Raw genomic sequence first — 15,069 nt, 5'->3', positions numbered from 1 at the left:
GCCTTGCTTCAGTAGCAGTCCTATCCACTGTTCTTAGCCAGTGGCACTCCCCCCACCACCTTCCCGCCAACCTCAGAGCTTGGGCATTACCTCATACAAAAATAGAACCTGATAGGAAGCTCAGCCTTCCCAAGGATGTTCCCAGCAGACACATCCAGAAACCCAAACTGAGTTGACTGCTGAAGACTATCTCTCCCAAAGTGAACATGTAAAGTCTGGAAAAGGAAACTGCTTACTCGAACATATAAATACCAATGTGAGAAAGCAAGAACCACAAAAATCAAGGTAAACATGACACCACCAAAGGAAACTAATAAAGCTCTAATAACTGACTCTAAAGAAATGGAGATCTATGAACTGTCACAAGGAATTCAGGATAGTTCTCATGAAGAAGTTTAGTGAACTACATAAACACACAGACAACGAAACAAAATTAGAACTAGAAAAACAATACAAGAACAAAAAGAGAAGTTCAGCAAAGAAACAGACACCCTCAAAAAAACAAAAAACAAACAAACAAACAAAAAAAAAACACAGAAATCCTAGAGGGGAAAAATACAATGACTGAACTGAAGAGCTTCAAAAACAAACTTGACCAGGCAAAAGAAAGAATTAATGATCAAGGACACAAGACATTTGAAATTATTCAATCAGAGGAACCAAAGGGAAAACGAATGAAAAGTAGCTTATGGGACTTATGAGACACAATAAAAATAAACAGTACCTGCATTATGAGAATTCCAGAAAGAAAAGAGAAAGAGAAAGGAACAGAAAGTATATTTAAAGCAATAATAGCTAAAAATTCCCAAACCTCTGGAGGGAAATGGACATCCAGATCGAAGTGGCCCAAAGGACCTCAAATAGGTTGAAACCAAACAGGGCTACGCTGACATACATTACAATTAAATTGTCAAAAGTCAACTAAAAGACAAAGAATTCTGAAAGCAGCAAGAAAAATGAAAGAAATTACATACAAGGGAATACCCCCTAAGACTATATATAGATTTCTCAACAGAAATTTTTCAGGCCAGGAGACAATGGAATGATATATTCAAAATATTGAAAGAAAGAAAGAAAGAAACAATCCAAAAACCTGTCAACCAAGAATTCTATACCCAGCAAAGCTGCCCTTTCAGAAGTGAAAGAGAGATAAAGACTTGCCTGAACAAACAAAAGCAGAGGGAGCTCATCACCACTAGACCTATCTTACAATAAATGCTAAAGGAAGTCTTTGAGTAGCAGTAAAAGGATGATAATTAATATTATAAAAATATAAGAAGGTAGTGTAAAACTCATGGGTAATGGTAAATATATAGTCAAAATTAGATTCTGTAATATGGTAGCAGTAGTGCATAATTCATTTATAACTCTAGTTGAAAAGTTAAAAAGCAAACATAGTAAAAATAACCAAACTACAATAACCTGTTATTAGCTACAAAACATAAAAATTATGTAAACTGTAACATTAATAACCTAAAGTGTGAAGAGGAGAAGAAGTAAAAGTGTTAGGCTTATGAATGCTATTGAAGTAGTTTTTAGTTTAAAAAGGAATCTTAGAATTTAAGATACTTTATGTAAGCCTCATGGTAACCAAAAGGAAAAAAAAAAAAACCTGTAGTAATTACACAAAAGAACATGATAGAGAAGCCAAAGTATGCTGCTACCAAAAGATGTAAAAACATACACAAAAAAAGGCAACAGGATAAGAAACAAGGAACAATGGATCTACAAAACAGCCAGAAAACAATTAACAAAATGGTAACAGTAAGTCCTTACCTATCAATAATTACCTTAAACATAAATAGATTAAGTTCTCCAAACAAAAGACATAGAATGGATGAATGGATACAAAAATAACACCCAGTAACATGTTGCTTACAAGTGACTCACTTTAGCCTTAAAGACATATACAGACAGAGTGAAGGCATTGAAAAAGAAATTTCAAACAAATGTTAACAACAACAAAAATCAGGAGTAGCTATACTTATATCAGATAAAATAGACTTTAAATAAAAAATATGATAAAAAGAGACAGAAAGTTCATTATATAATGACAAAGAGGTAAATCAATTAAGATGTAACCAGTGTAAACATTTATGTGCCCTACATTGGAGTGTCCACATATACAAAGCAAAAACTAACAACTAAAAGGAGAAATAAACAGCAATATTATCATATTGGGGGATTTCAATATCCCTTCTCAACAATGGATTGATCATCCAGATAGAGATTCAAAAGGAAACAGCAGATTTAAAAAACACGATATTCCATTTGGACCCAACAGACATATACAGTACATTCAACTGACAACCAACAGCAGAATGTAATTCTTCTCAAGCACACATGGAATATTTCTAGGATAGACCATATTTTAGGCCACAAAACAAGTTTTAGAAAATTCAGAGTTTGAGGTCATACTAAGTATCTTCTCTGACCAAAATGATATAAAACTAGAAATCAATAACAAAAGAAAAACTAGATTTCACGAATACCTAGGAATTAAATTAAATTCTTCTCAACAACAGATGGATCAAAGAAGAAATTAAAGGGGAAATACAAAAAAGTATCTTAAAACAAACAAAACTGGAAATACAACATACCAAATCTTATGGGATGCAAGCAAAAGCAGTTTTAAGACAAAAGTTCATAGCAATAAACATCTGCATTAAGAAAGAAGAAATATCTCAAAAAACTTAACTCTATACCTTGGAGAATTCCCTTTGTTAGCCACGGTGGATCTGTCTTCCTTGATTTATCTAGACCTTTTAGGAAGTAATTATATATCTTGTCTGTACCACCTTCAACCTCCCAAGACAAACAGTTCTTTTAGTATATTCATTGTTAGGTGAAAGAGTATCCTTTCCATTTATTTTTAATTTACCTCTTTCTACTTCAAGACATTATTCCCTTGAAGCAATTGTTTAATTAAGCCAGTGTTTATTAAATCAATATGTTTCAGAGTTTATAGACATTGAATGTGCCTTTTTGTCAGTCTTCATATTCCTAACACAGAAGCAACTATCTGCTTGTAGAACTCCACACCACTCCTTCACTCTTTAAGTTACATCTGTTTTAATGTTTTCCAGCCATGATTAATTTCTGTATTCATAACATTTTATTGCATTTCTGAGAGGTTAAGATCCACAAGAGGGAAAATTCATATTTTATGACTCCCTAATAACATTATAGGTGTTTAATAAATACCTACTTATTAGGGGTCTCTGTGCTGGACAAAGGGGAAGAATGCAGAGGATGGGTCCGGAATTTAGTAATATGTGCACATAATATCATGACAATTGTTTGAATGGAGAGTAATAGGCAAATGTACCTGCTATATGCTTTAGAAGAAATATTAATGCAAATTAAAAACACTTCAAAACTGGATCCTTACAAATTATTAATAAAAATAATTCTTTCCGGGAGCAATTTTAACTAATCTGCTCTCTTTATGTCTCTGACTACGTTTTGGGGAAACTTCAGAGTTTCTGCCCTTTCTTCCCTTTCAGAGCTTCTAAAAATGGTTCAAGTGCTAGTTCACCTACAATTTTAGGGCAATACAAATCCATAACTCTCCACAAACTTCCTTCTTTGTTCTTATCCCACTTAAATTACTTCTATTTTAGGAAAATTTATATATTTATTTTTTTCATTTAATATTTAACAGTTTCACATTTAACACTTTAGTTATGAGATTATACATGTATAGATTACTACCATGTTATAAATTTGATATAAAATAAAAATCTAGAACATTCTATATATTGTTAAAACTACATACATCCATATTAAATGTTAAAAACATGCATGAGAAAAATAATACAAGCTACAGGATAAAGTTTAGCTCTGGGGGCATTTCCCTACCCTTGCAAACACTCCCACCATCTTAGCCAGTGTTGTAAAAATTTAGTGTTGTACAAAAGTTAAAAGGGTGTTTGTTAAAACTATAGATTCCTGGGCTTCAACTTCAGAAACTGATGAGTTGGGTTGATAAAGATGCATTTGATAAAGAAACAACAGTGCAGCTGATTCAGCTGTAGATGATTAGAGGACCACCCTAAATCAGAAATACTGAACATGCACAGCTAGAGGGTAGGTAGAGGAGCTGGAAGCTTAAGTGAGAGGGCAGGGCTAGGATATGATTTGGCCATCAGTCTGTAGGCAGAGTTCAAACCTTGGAAGTGTATGGGAATAGCGAAGGGAAGATGCAGAGAGAGAAAAGTGGTAGGCTAAGCTTGCAAAGCCAAAGTGTAAGAGGCAGAAAGAAGAGGAATCTCCCAAGGAAACAGAAGTCATGGCTGGAGAGGGAGGAGGAGAATGGGGAGCACCATGCTATACCATGTTTCCCCGAAAATAAGCCCTAACCAGAAACTAAGCCCCAGTGTGATTTTTCAGGATGACGTCCCCTGAACATAAGCCCTAATTCATCTTTTGGAGCAAAAGTTAATACGAGACCCAGTCTTATTTTCGGGGAAACACGGTAGAAGTCAAGGTGGCAGAATTCAACAAGGTGGGGGGTGCGGGTGGGGGTGGGCATGCCGAACAGGGCCAAATGAAACAAAACGATAAGGAAAGGGAAGGCCAGGAGAATGCTCATTGTCTGTACAGCAGTGCTCCCTTATCCTCGGTTTTAGTTTCCATGGTTTCAGTTACTGGTGGTCAACCAGGGTCTGAAAATACTAAATGGAAAATTCCAGAAATAAACAATTCATAAGTTTTAAACTGCTAGTTGTTCTGAGTCGTATGGTGAAATCTTGCAGAGTTCCATTCCTGCCCGGGACGTGAATCAACCCTATGTCCAGCCTCTCCAGGCGGCATGCACTCCCTGCTTGTTAGCAGCCATTTCGGTTATCAGATCCACTGTCATGGTATTGTAGTGCTTGGGTCCAGGTAATCTTTATTTTACTTAATAATGGGCTGAAAGTGCAAGAGTAGTGATGCTGGTAATTCCAACATGCCAAGGAGAAGCCGTCAAGTGCTTCCTTTAATTGAAAAAGTGAAAGTTCTCTAAATAAGAAATAAGGGAAAAAAACACTAAATAAGAAAAAAACAACACAACTCCTGAGGTTGAGAAGATCTACAGTAAGAATGAATCTTCTAGCTGTGAATTTGTGAAGAAGAAAAATAAAGTCATACTAGTTTCGCTGCCACACCCCAAACTGCAAAAGTTACAGTCACAGAGTATAATAGTGCTTAGTTAAAATGGAAAAGGCATTAAATTTGTGGGTGGAAGACATGGACAGAAAACATGTCTTGACTGACAGCAACATGTTGCACAAGAAAGCACTGAGACTGTACGAACACTTCAGCAAGACGTTGCTCCATACCAAGCCATTTACTGCAAGAAAGGGAAGATTACCCAGATGCAGGAGTAGGTTTGCCATTTTATCATCTCACATTGTCAGAAGAAGAAGAAGGATGGGTGCAGTACAATAAGATATTTTGAGAAAGAGAGAGAGAGACCAGATTCATACACCTTTTATTACAGTATATTATTATAATTGTTCTATGTTAATATTAGTTGTTGTTAATCTTTTACTGTGCCTAATTTATAAGTTAAATTTTGTTGTATGTATGCATGTGTAGAAAGAAACATACTATATATATGTTGGTACTATCTGCTGTTTCAGGCATCCACTGGGGGTCTTGGAACATATCCTCCTCGGATAAGGGGGGACTACAGTATAGTCTATCTCTGACAATATAATGTTTTTTCCTGGAAGGTAGGGGTATTTGCCATTGTATTCCCAGTGCCTGACATAATGTAAACACCGAGGAAATGTTTGGTGAACTAAATTGGATTAGCAAGGGCAGCTGCCATACAAGAATTTTAAAGAGCTCAGCCAGAACTCAGTTCCATCAAACACCCTCGTTAGGATGAGCCAATGCTACAGACATATAAAATATCCACAATGGAGACTTAATTGTAGCCAGATCGATAAAGCAGTAATTTTGAGCCATCTGCCAAGCTATGGTAATGACATTTAAAAAAACAGTGCCCAACCTGTGTGTGCATGTGATGGGATTCTGAACAACGGGGTTTTACCAGTCATTTAAAAAAAATAAAGGAAAGACCTTTGAAAAACGTTAAATTTAGATTGTGAAGGTGTTGTATTTTTTCCTACGAATGATCTCATGATTATTTGTAGAAGCGTGTGTAGTCATGAGAAGAACAAACCACATTAAAGCAGGTAAGTGACTGTCTAAGAATGCACAAGTGTTGGTTGCTATAACAACTGCTGGGTTTTATTGAATAGAGAGCAAAAAAATCAATTAGAAATCATTGGAAGAACTTGCATGGGAACATAAAATATTTCTGCATCTCAATTTCAGGAACTTTCGTACATGTACGTATTGCATGAAAAGGGTTTCTTTGTGCCAGGGAGTGGAGTTCTAAGGGAAGATTCTCTCTTGGTGCACTCCCATCATTCTTCTATAAGCCAATTCTCTCAACACTTAAGTTATTTATTAAAGTCCTAAAACATGTAGGCAGTTACCTGACTCTTTTGTACTGATGGCATTAAACAATTCTTAACTCTGATCTATTTTTCTTTGAACCAAACCATTTCCAGGTTTATATAGAGAGACAGCTTACACCTGTGTAGCAGTTTCTTCCCCCATGTGGCATATGCCTGAGTAGTCAAGAAAACACAGGGAGGAAAGAAACAGTCTCGGGAAGCCACCCTGTCACCTCCCAGGTTTCCTTTCTCTTTTCTTTTGGGGGATTTGCTGTTCTCCATTACTAACTTCCTGAGGTGCTAAGAGGACTAAGGAAAGATTGCCAAGGTTTTCAGATGTTTTTTGAAAAACCTTGTTTAATTATAGAATAGGAAGACATGATAAAGGTTTAAGAGCAGCTACAGAGAGAACAGACAACAGTGTGTGACTTTCTCCAGGACAGCTTTAAGGACATTTGGTGGAAAGGTGATGGCCTTTAGTCTAACGAGCTCATCAGTCTCACAAGGAAATGGTCAAGCTCTCAGCTGGACTGTACATAGTTCATTGATGAGATTAACAATTGATAGAGTGACCCATGGAGAGTCTCTGCTTCTCTAATCTACACAGAACCAGCAGATTAATCCCAAAGTGCTACCTTCATATCAGTGCTTTTCAAATTGTAGGTTGAGGCCCCTCTTTGGGTCCTAGGATCAATTTAGTGGGTTGAGACCATTATTAAAAGAAAAAAACAAAGAAGGAAGAACAGGTTAGAAAATATCGGAATAAATCTCTATTCAAATGAAACTTCTGTTTCATTCTCTTTTCCTCCACATATGTATGTACTGAGTTACGAGATTTAATGCTTTTCGTACTGTAGACCCTGGTCACAAAAGTTAGTAAGCCAGACCTCTTCCCTGCTAAGAACCCCTCGATGGTCTCCACTGTGTACAGAAGGGAGGAAGAGGGAGTAGAGGGAGGAGTGGGAAGGAAGGGGGGGTGACTGAAAGGGGAAGAAAGGGAAAAGGAAAAGAAAGGAAAAACATTCTAGCTCCTTTGCTCTAGGCTTGGAATTGTGTCCTGAATCCATGTTCCACTCCCATAATATTACTATGGGTTCCAACTTTTCTACTCACTGTCCTCTCAACACTCCTCTCAATGCCCTCACTTCACTGTGCCTTTATTCATAATGCTTCCTCTCCTCTTGGAACTCATTGTACATAGTCTACTTCCCTTGAGGGACCATTCAACCCTTACCTTGCCATTTAACCCACATGATCTCTATTCCCTCTCTTCGCTCCCCTCTTCCTAGCTGCTCATTTCCACACATTTTCTCCCCAGGTGTCCCCTCTACATTTCTCTCTTTATCTACCTCTTGCCCCACTCCACTCCTGGACCTTTTCCTGGCAGCCCGCTCCCTGTGTCTACCTCCCTGCGCCCGTTGCTTTCCTCTTGGCATCTACGTCTCAGCTCATCTTCATTATCCTGCTTTTGTTGTCTTGTTATTTCTGATTTCTTGTGTACATCTCTAGTCCCCTCACTTGATTGAAAGCTACCTGAGCCCAGGGACTGTGGCTCACACATTTTTGTACACCTTGTGATGTTTGCCACAGTGCAGGGCATATAACAAGGGCTCAGTAAAAATGCCTTAATAAATCAATGATTCCCGGCTTTGCATGGCAACTCTACCCTCACACTCCAGTATTTTTCTCTTTAGATACAATGTTTTGTGTTTGAAACACAAATGGCAAAAGGCTTTGCCATTTTTAAAGTTTTCTCATCTCTCTCTCTTATCTCAGTTCATCTTATCTATAAGGACTTGGTAAAGTAGGCAGGGGTTATGATACTCATTCTTGAGAGTTGAGGAGATTAATTCTCAAAGAGGTTTGTAAGAGTAATAGGGCTTGTCTGTGGTGTCCTAAGGACCAGAATCTACACTGCAACCTATTCTGTGCCATTACCCTCCTCCAATGGAAACATGAGAACAACAATCACCTAGTAAAATGCTGATTCAATGCAAATTCTACATAGCAAAAAAAAAAAAAAAAAAAAAAATCAAGGCATATCATATTTTTCTCATGGAACAGGAATTCAAACACCTTGTACTAGATCAAAATTCTGGCGGTCTATTTTGCTTTTGTAATTGTGCTTCTGTAACAATGCCACAGAAAGTAGGAAGAAACCCACTTACCACTTATGGAAGATGTGTTAGTTCCCACTGTAAGGTTGACAATCTTTTCACTAAGCCCATCCTAGCAATTAGCTGGGTCTCTGTATAGTGTTACAAATAATTACAAAGCTCTCTTTCTCATTAATTTGTTTCTTACCAAGCTGCTCTCCTAAATGTTGGCCTCTCTCCGTTGAGATGACCCGCTCGTCTTCCATGTCACATTTGTTCCCAACCAGGATAACTTGGGCGTTATCCCAAGAGTATGTTTTGATCTGAGTTGACCTAAAAGAAAAAAAACAGGCAAAAAAAATGGAACAGCATAAAATTAAGAAGAAGAAATATATTCCACAGATGACGATCAGAGCAAAATTTGAAGTCCAAATGCCTGACATTTGGAATTAATTAGTTCAGTGCAATTTCCCCTGTAACATACTCACTCACTAGGGATTGCATGAGTCAAAAAAGCAAAGGAACAATGTTTATATTAAGAATTTTTTTGTATTCGATGAGTAAATGTTACCACTGCTTATTCTACCCTCCTTATGCAGTACCTTTATAGTTGGAATGGCCAACCATCCCAGTTTGCCCAGATGTTCAGATTTAGTCCCATGCCCCAAGAAACTCCTCAGTTCCAGGAACCCCAAGATGGTTGGTCACTCTATAGCCCATCACGCAAAATCATAATTTCCCTTGTTACTGTAACAACTTCAAAAGTTAAGCAAATATATGGTGATGGAAGGAGAACTGACTCTGGGTGGTGAACACACAATGGGATTTATAGATGATGTAATACAGAATTGTACACCTGAAATCTATGTAATTTTACTAACAATTGTCACCCCAATAAATTAAAAAAAAAAAGTTAAGGCAATTAGGGCCTAGGAAATCTAAAGGTAATGATAATTTTAAAAAATGAATTATAAGAACTAATATACTCATGGTCTTACATTTTTAAAAGAAAAATGCCAAGTTGATTAATATCAAAATTACAATATAATAGACTGATGCTTTAAGTTACCATGAACAGGATATCTAGAATTGAGAATAAATTTCCAGTATGAATCATGATGCACACGACCAACTTTTGATTTGAAAACAGATAATTATAACAGTGAATATTTGCAAGTACTGTTCTAAACTCTTTATGTATGTTACACTAATTTAATTCTTACAATAACCCAAGGAGGATATTATTATCATCCCCATTTTACAGTTAAGAAAATGAGGCATAGAGTGGTTAAATAATTTGTCCAAGATCACTTAGCTCATAAAGTGGCAGTTCTGGAAGTCAAACCGAGGCAGTATAGTTCTCAAGCCTGTGCTCTTAAACGTGTCCATACTACTCATTAATTGAGAAAATTTACTTCTTCAACTTCCTAGTATATCCATTGTCATATCCAAAAGGAAGCTGACAGGAAGCCATATTCTTTAATCACCCCTTCATATTGGCTATGTTTTCATTTGAGAACAACAGTCTTAAGTGGAAAAGATATATCGCACCGTGAGTGGTCAAGAGAGAGAGATCAAAAGTTGAAAAGCTAAACACATGATGAAGGTTTAAAGGAAGGGATTTGTAAAGTTTGCAAAAGAGAACCTTGGGAATGTTCTTGTTAGCAATAGTCAAATCCTTCAGGATTATTAAATTGAAAATAGTGATGAGCTGTTCTCAACTTGCAGAGAATAAAAGCAAATAGCTTTCAACAGCTGCAGGAGAGCTTTCAATGAGATGTGATCACTGTTTCTCCCTTCTGAGAAGTAAGAGGCAGATAGGGTTTTATTTCAGAGTGTTCCCCCTGAACCAAGTACAAGTTTTCAAATGAGATTTAAATATCTGATAGAATATACTCTTGGTTCCATTTTAGAGGTGTGGCATATTTTATCAGAAAAATCTGGGGACGTGAGCTTTCTAATTCTGATACCAAAGTTAATAATATATTCTTCCAGAAACAGTGAGATTCAGCATGAACCCATAAACTGGGAAAAATAAAGGCAAGACGTTCAAAACTATACTTCGCTCTTATCTTATGTGTGGGGTATATGAAAAATGATGAATTCATAGTGAATTAAGGTGTAAAAAATATCCTACACATGGATACACCTTAAATCTCAAGTGCTAACAGTTTTACAAAGAAATTCCAATGGTTCTTTTAAAGGAACTCAAATCTAATTGGATATCCTAAGGCATTTTTTTCTTTTTTTAATCTCTCTGCTTCTATAGGTTTTATAAGTTAAGGCCTGGCAAGGCCCAAGGCAGAGAGCCCCTATGTTAATGGAGAAAGTTCTTATCATGGCACACAGCTAAAAATCAAACACCCAGGGTATGAGAAAGGAGTCACAGGATCACGTCACAGCCCTGTGAGGAACGGGTTGGGGGAGGGTGTAAATGACATGCTTCCTGAGCTTACTGAGCACAAGTGCTTGCTTGAGGGAATTTCGCACTCCTCTGACCTAGGCAAACTCATCCTGCTGCACCCCGGACTATATAACCTTAACTCAGGGTTTGCCTCTGTGAGGGTAAAGAAGAAACAACTCAGCCGCCTGATTCGTACTCTAACCAAGTTAATGGAATGCTTTGCGTCTGCCATGAAGCATGTCTGAGTATCTCAGTGCTGCTGACATAATAACCCATGGGGTCTCAGGCTACCGTGACAGATTACACATTATGCATACACAACATTCCAGGACCCTAACAACCTGTAAAAATATATGAAAATGTATTTAGCCAATTTAACAGAAAGCTTTAATACTAAATGAGTATGGGGAAGTCATTCTACATTGTTTGACCTCAGTATCTTCATCTGTAAAACGAGCGTCCCACCTTTTATACCTACTCTCTGGGACTGCTGTAGGACAAATGTGGTTTGAGGTAGGGTCATTCCTCTACTAAGTTGCAAGCATCTCTTTACAAATATTAGTCCCAGCTCAAGCAGCCAGCTATTCTTTTTTCCAAATCCAGTTCAACTCATCATTTCTAATCCCTATAATCTAAATCATAACTGATTTTTTAAAAAAAATTTATTGAAGAATCTCAAATTTTGTCTCCAGTTCATGTCTTGAGACCAAGGTCCTACAGGTAAATTTCTAACTGGGAGTGAATGGTGTGCCTATCGGGAATATGACATGTTTGTTGAGTAAGTCCTCCTTTCATGTGGTATTTCTTTGTATTTACTCTTTTGGTCATTTGCTATATTTTGTAAAATTTCTTATTTTGGGGGATGGGTTTTTAATCACCTCAGTAGGGACTGTCTTATTTCTTTGTTGGTTAGAGAAACACATTTAAAGAAAGTGGCTGTCACCAAATAATACACATGTGAAAAGATGATTTATTTCTGAATCACTGCAAAAGATCCTTTGGGATTTATTGTTAATCCCAACAAGATTAATAGAATCAGAAGCAATATGCTAGTCACCATGGTTACTTTGCAAATGGCAGTTAAGGCAGACCTTACCAGTACCAGGTAGGTTATATAAAAAAATCTGTTGTCATTTAGCTAAAACAAAAACAAACCAAAGAAAACCTCCCCTTCTCTATTATATTTATATATTCTCTTGCGTGTGCTTGCTCTCTCTCCAGACACACACACACACACACACACACACACACACACACAGGGTTTTTGTTGTTTTTTGTTTTTGTTTTATGAAGCAGAAAGGGAAAAAAATTATATTTTACACATAAATGACTGAACTCTGTAAAGAGTTTCAAGAACTGTCAACAAACAAACCAAATTCCTACACTATCTCTATTCTTTCACCCCTATGCCGGGTATATGAATAATTTCCTACGAGTTGAACCTGTTCTCATAGAGAATGGACTCTTGCTAGTCACAATGTTCTAAAAAACAGTACATGAAATGTATCTCAGTGACAAAAAAACGAAACAAAACAAAACAAAAAAAACACCAACAACAATTGTCTCCTAGGGTTGATTGGGACTGTATATGGGAAAAATGAGGCATCAGAGGGAATGTGACTCACTAGTCTTCACCCCAGGCAGTTTGGAGAGATCTTAACAGCAGCCCTGTCAATTCTGGAAGCTCATATTTCTCCAGGGCATCCACTTTCCTTAGTCCTTCCAGCACCCAGGGGCCTCAGCGTTTTAGCATTTCAGCAGACTTTCCATTTGTAAGGAACTTTCCCAGCCTGCTACTACTCATCACACAGGATTGGCCCTTCTGTTATATTTTCACTAATTTAATCATTCATTTATTCAATTTTTCTTAACCCTTGGAGAGCTTTTAAAAATCACCCCAATTTAGAAAAATTAAATTAGCACCTCTAGGGACTTCATTATAGGAATTTTTAAAAATCTAGGTGATTTGTATGTGGAACTGGGGCTGAGAATCACTGGTATGACTCTCACACCTTTCTTTTAGTTTTTAAATAATCTGATACATACATAATAAAGACATTTTTAAATGAAAGAGCAGTAGTAAGGAAACAAAAATAGGGACATAATAATGCCCAGTGATTTACAAATGCTATAAATGCTAATAGGTGGTTTTAGGAAGTTGAGGAGCCAGGCTTTTTATGTATACCTTAACTCATTCGATAAAGGAGTTAAAAACAAGGAAACTTTAAAGAAAGCATCCTCAAATAAATGTTCTCCAATATTTTATATCTTTTAGTATGATTTAAAGAAATAGGTTTACAATTTTTGGTAAAATTGCTACACTCGCATAAAAAATTCTAATGATAGAAAAAGCTACAGCAAAAAAAAAAAAAGAAAGAAAGAAAAAATTATCAGAAATTTCACCACCCCCTAGGTAATGACTACTAACATTGTGGTGAAAACCCTATAAGTTATATTACTGAACTCACTGAATTATCACCTCCTTCCCTGTAGGTGATTTTCCAGGCCTACTGGCTTTGGACTGGGCCAAGGTAATTGCTTTGGCCAATGGAATATAAGAAGATTTGACATGAATCACTAGTGAACGACAGCCATCAGAGGCATTGTGAGTTTCCATCAGCTCTCTTGCATTCTTGCTCTTCATCATGGGAAAAGCCCAACCCAGAAAGAGAGCTGCTCCATCAGCTCGTCCCAGGAATGAGAAGCCAGGAGCAGCCCAGCTGAGGTCCACAGAGACTAGCAAATCTCAGCCAAACCTAGAAGAGCCCAGTTTAATGTAACGCCCTTCATGTGGCTTGGCTTATCTAACTTCATCTCTTGCTACGCTCCCTCATCCCAACTCGGATATAGCCTTATGATTTTATTTGAACTTACCATACACGTTATATTTTTCAACAAGCAGGAGCTATCACTATGGGTGGTTCTAGGTTTTACGAAGGCTTAAAACTAATAGAATTTGAGGACCTAATCTGAGGGGAAAAATGCAAATTTTAAATACAGAATTAGGTACAGAGCGATTTGTAACAGATGCTGATGTGCTCTGCCCATATTCCCCAGGTCTTACCACTTCTCTGCTTGCTGGCTGACTTCCAACCGCCAGCATCTGCAGCTCTTTGCTTTAACGTCTCCAAAAAATGAAAGGCCACTCTGCCCATCACAGAAAGTCAAATGCAACATGGAAATCACACACCCTAGGAGCAGACCTCAGCCAGTGACTAACAAGAGTTGGTGTGTAAGTACCACGGTTCTCTTCCTCCTCAGGTTGCTGCCCCAGGGCTTTCGGGCAGCATTAAGCTCTCGTCGCCTATAATGGTATAAACACACCTTTTATTAGCTGCCTTCACTTTCCTAGCTCACTTCCCTACCTCTGTTGCTGTTTCTCGGACTTCCCAAACAAACTACTTATATAGAAATTCTTGTCTCAGAGCCTACTTCTGGGGGAGCCCTAACCAAGACATTTTGAAGGGGCTTGTCCGAGTAAGGGGCTCACAGGTTACTAGCAAGGTTCTGGAGCTGGCAGTACTGGCTTGGACGCACTGATTGGTAAATATTAAGGACTTTTGCGGGTTGGTGCTTAAATTGTACCTTGATATTGATCATAGAGGGAGTATTGATACCATAGAAATTAGCAAATGTCACAAATCAGATTTATTTTTTCTTTCCCCCTTTTTTTTTCTAAAGAACCCATTTACTGGTATAACACTGAATTTAAGCTTCATTAGTTTTGCAAGAAATCTACCAGTAGCCCTCCATGTGCTACCTGTCTAAAACACATTTATCTCCTGTGTCAGGCTGTCTCATTCTCTCCGCCTGGTCTCAGCACACACATTCCTGCTGACTAAGCGACTCTCACATGGGCCCACATACTCGTACATACACCACACGCCTCCCTCACTATGACCTCTCTCTTGTCTATAACCCCCCTACCCTACAGGTCCTCTGAGGGCAGGTACTTTGACAGTTTTGTTCACCATTATGTCTCTGGCATTCAGCAAGATGTCTGGCACATAGAACATTCTCAAACAGTAACTTTGAATTAGTGGTCAAATGAAATTAATACACTGAATGTGGCAAAAATGTCTAAGAAGTTTGGTTAATTCGGAATATAAGCATA

At 37.5% G+C, this 15,069-nt stretch overlaps 1 protein-coding gene across 2 annotated transcripts in view; it reads right to left on the bottom strand.

Moving 5' to 3' along the window:
- Positions 1 to 15,069, bottom strand: part of RAB3C (RAB3C, member RAS oncogene family) — a 234,016-nt gene that overhangs the window by 18,082 nt on the left and 200,865 nt on the right. For both annotated transcript variants that reach the window (XM_033110554.1, XM_033110553.1), the window contains exon 4: positions 8,760 to 8,884. In XM_033110554.1, coding sequence (XP_032966445.1) covers positions 8,760 to 8,884 — 125 coding nt within the window. The remainder of the gene's footprint in view (positions 1 to 8,759; positions 8,885 to 15,069) is intronic.

The sequence above is a fragment of the Rhinolophus ferrumequinum genome, chromosome 7 (assembly GCF_004115265.2).
Source record: "Rhinolophus ferrumequinum isolate MPI-CBG mRhiFer1 chromosome 7, mRhiFer1_v1.p, whole genome shotgun sequence".
In the NCBI taxonomy this organism is placed as follows: domain Eukaryota; kingdom Metazoa; phylum Chordata; class Mammalia; order Chiroptera; family Rhinolophidae; genus Rhinolophus; species Rhinolophus ferrumequinum.
This window is presented reverse-complemented; position numbering and strand designations above follow the sequence as displayed.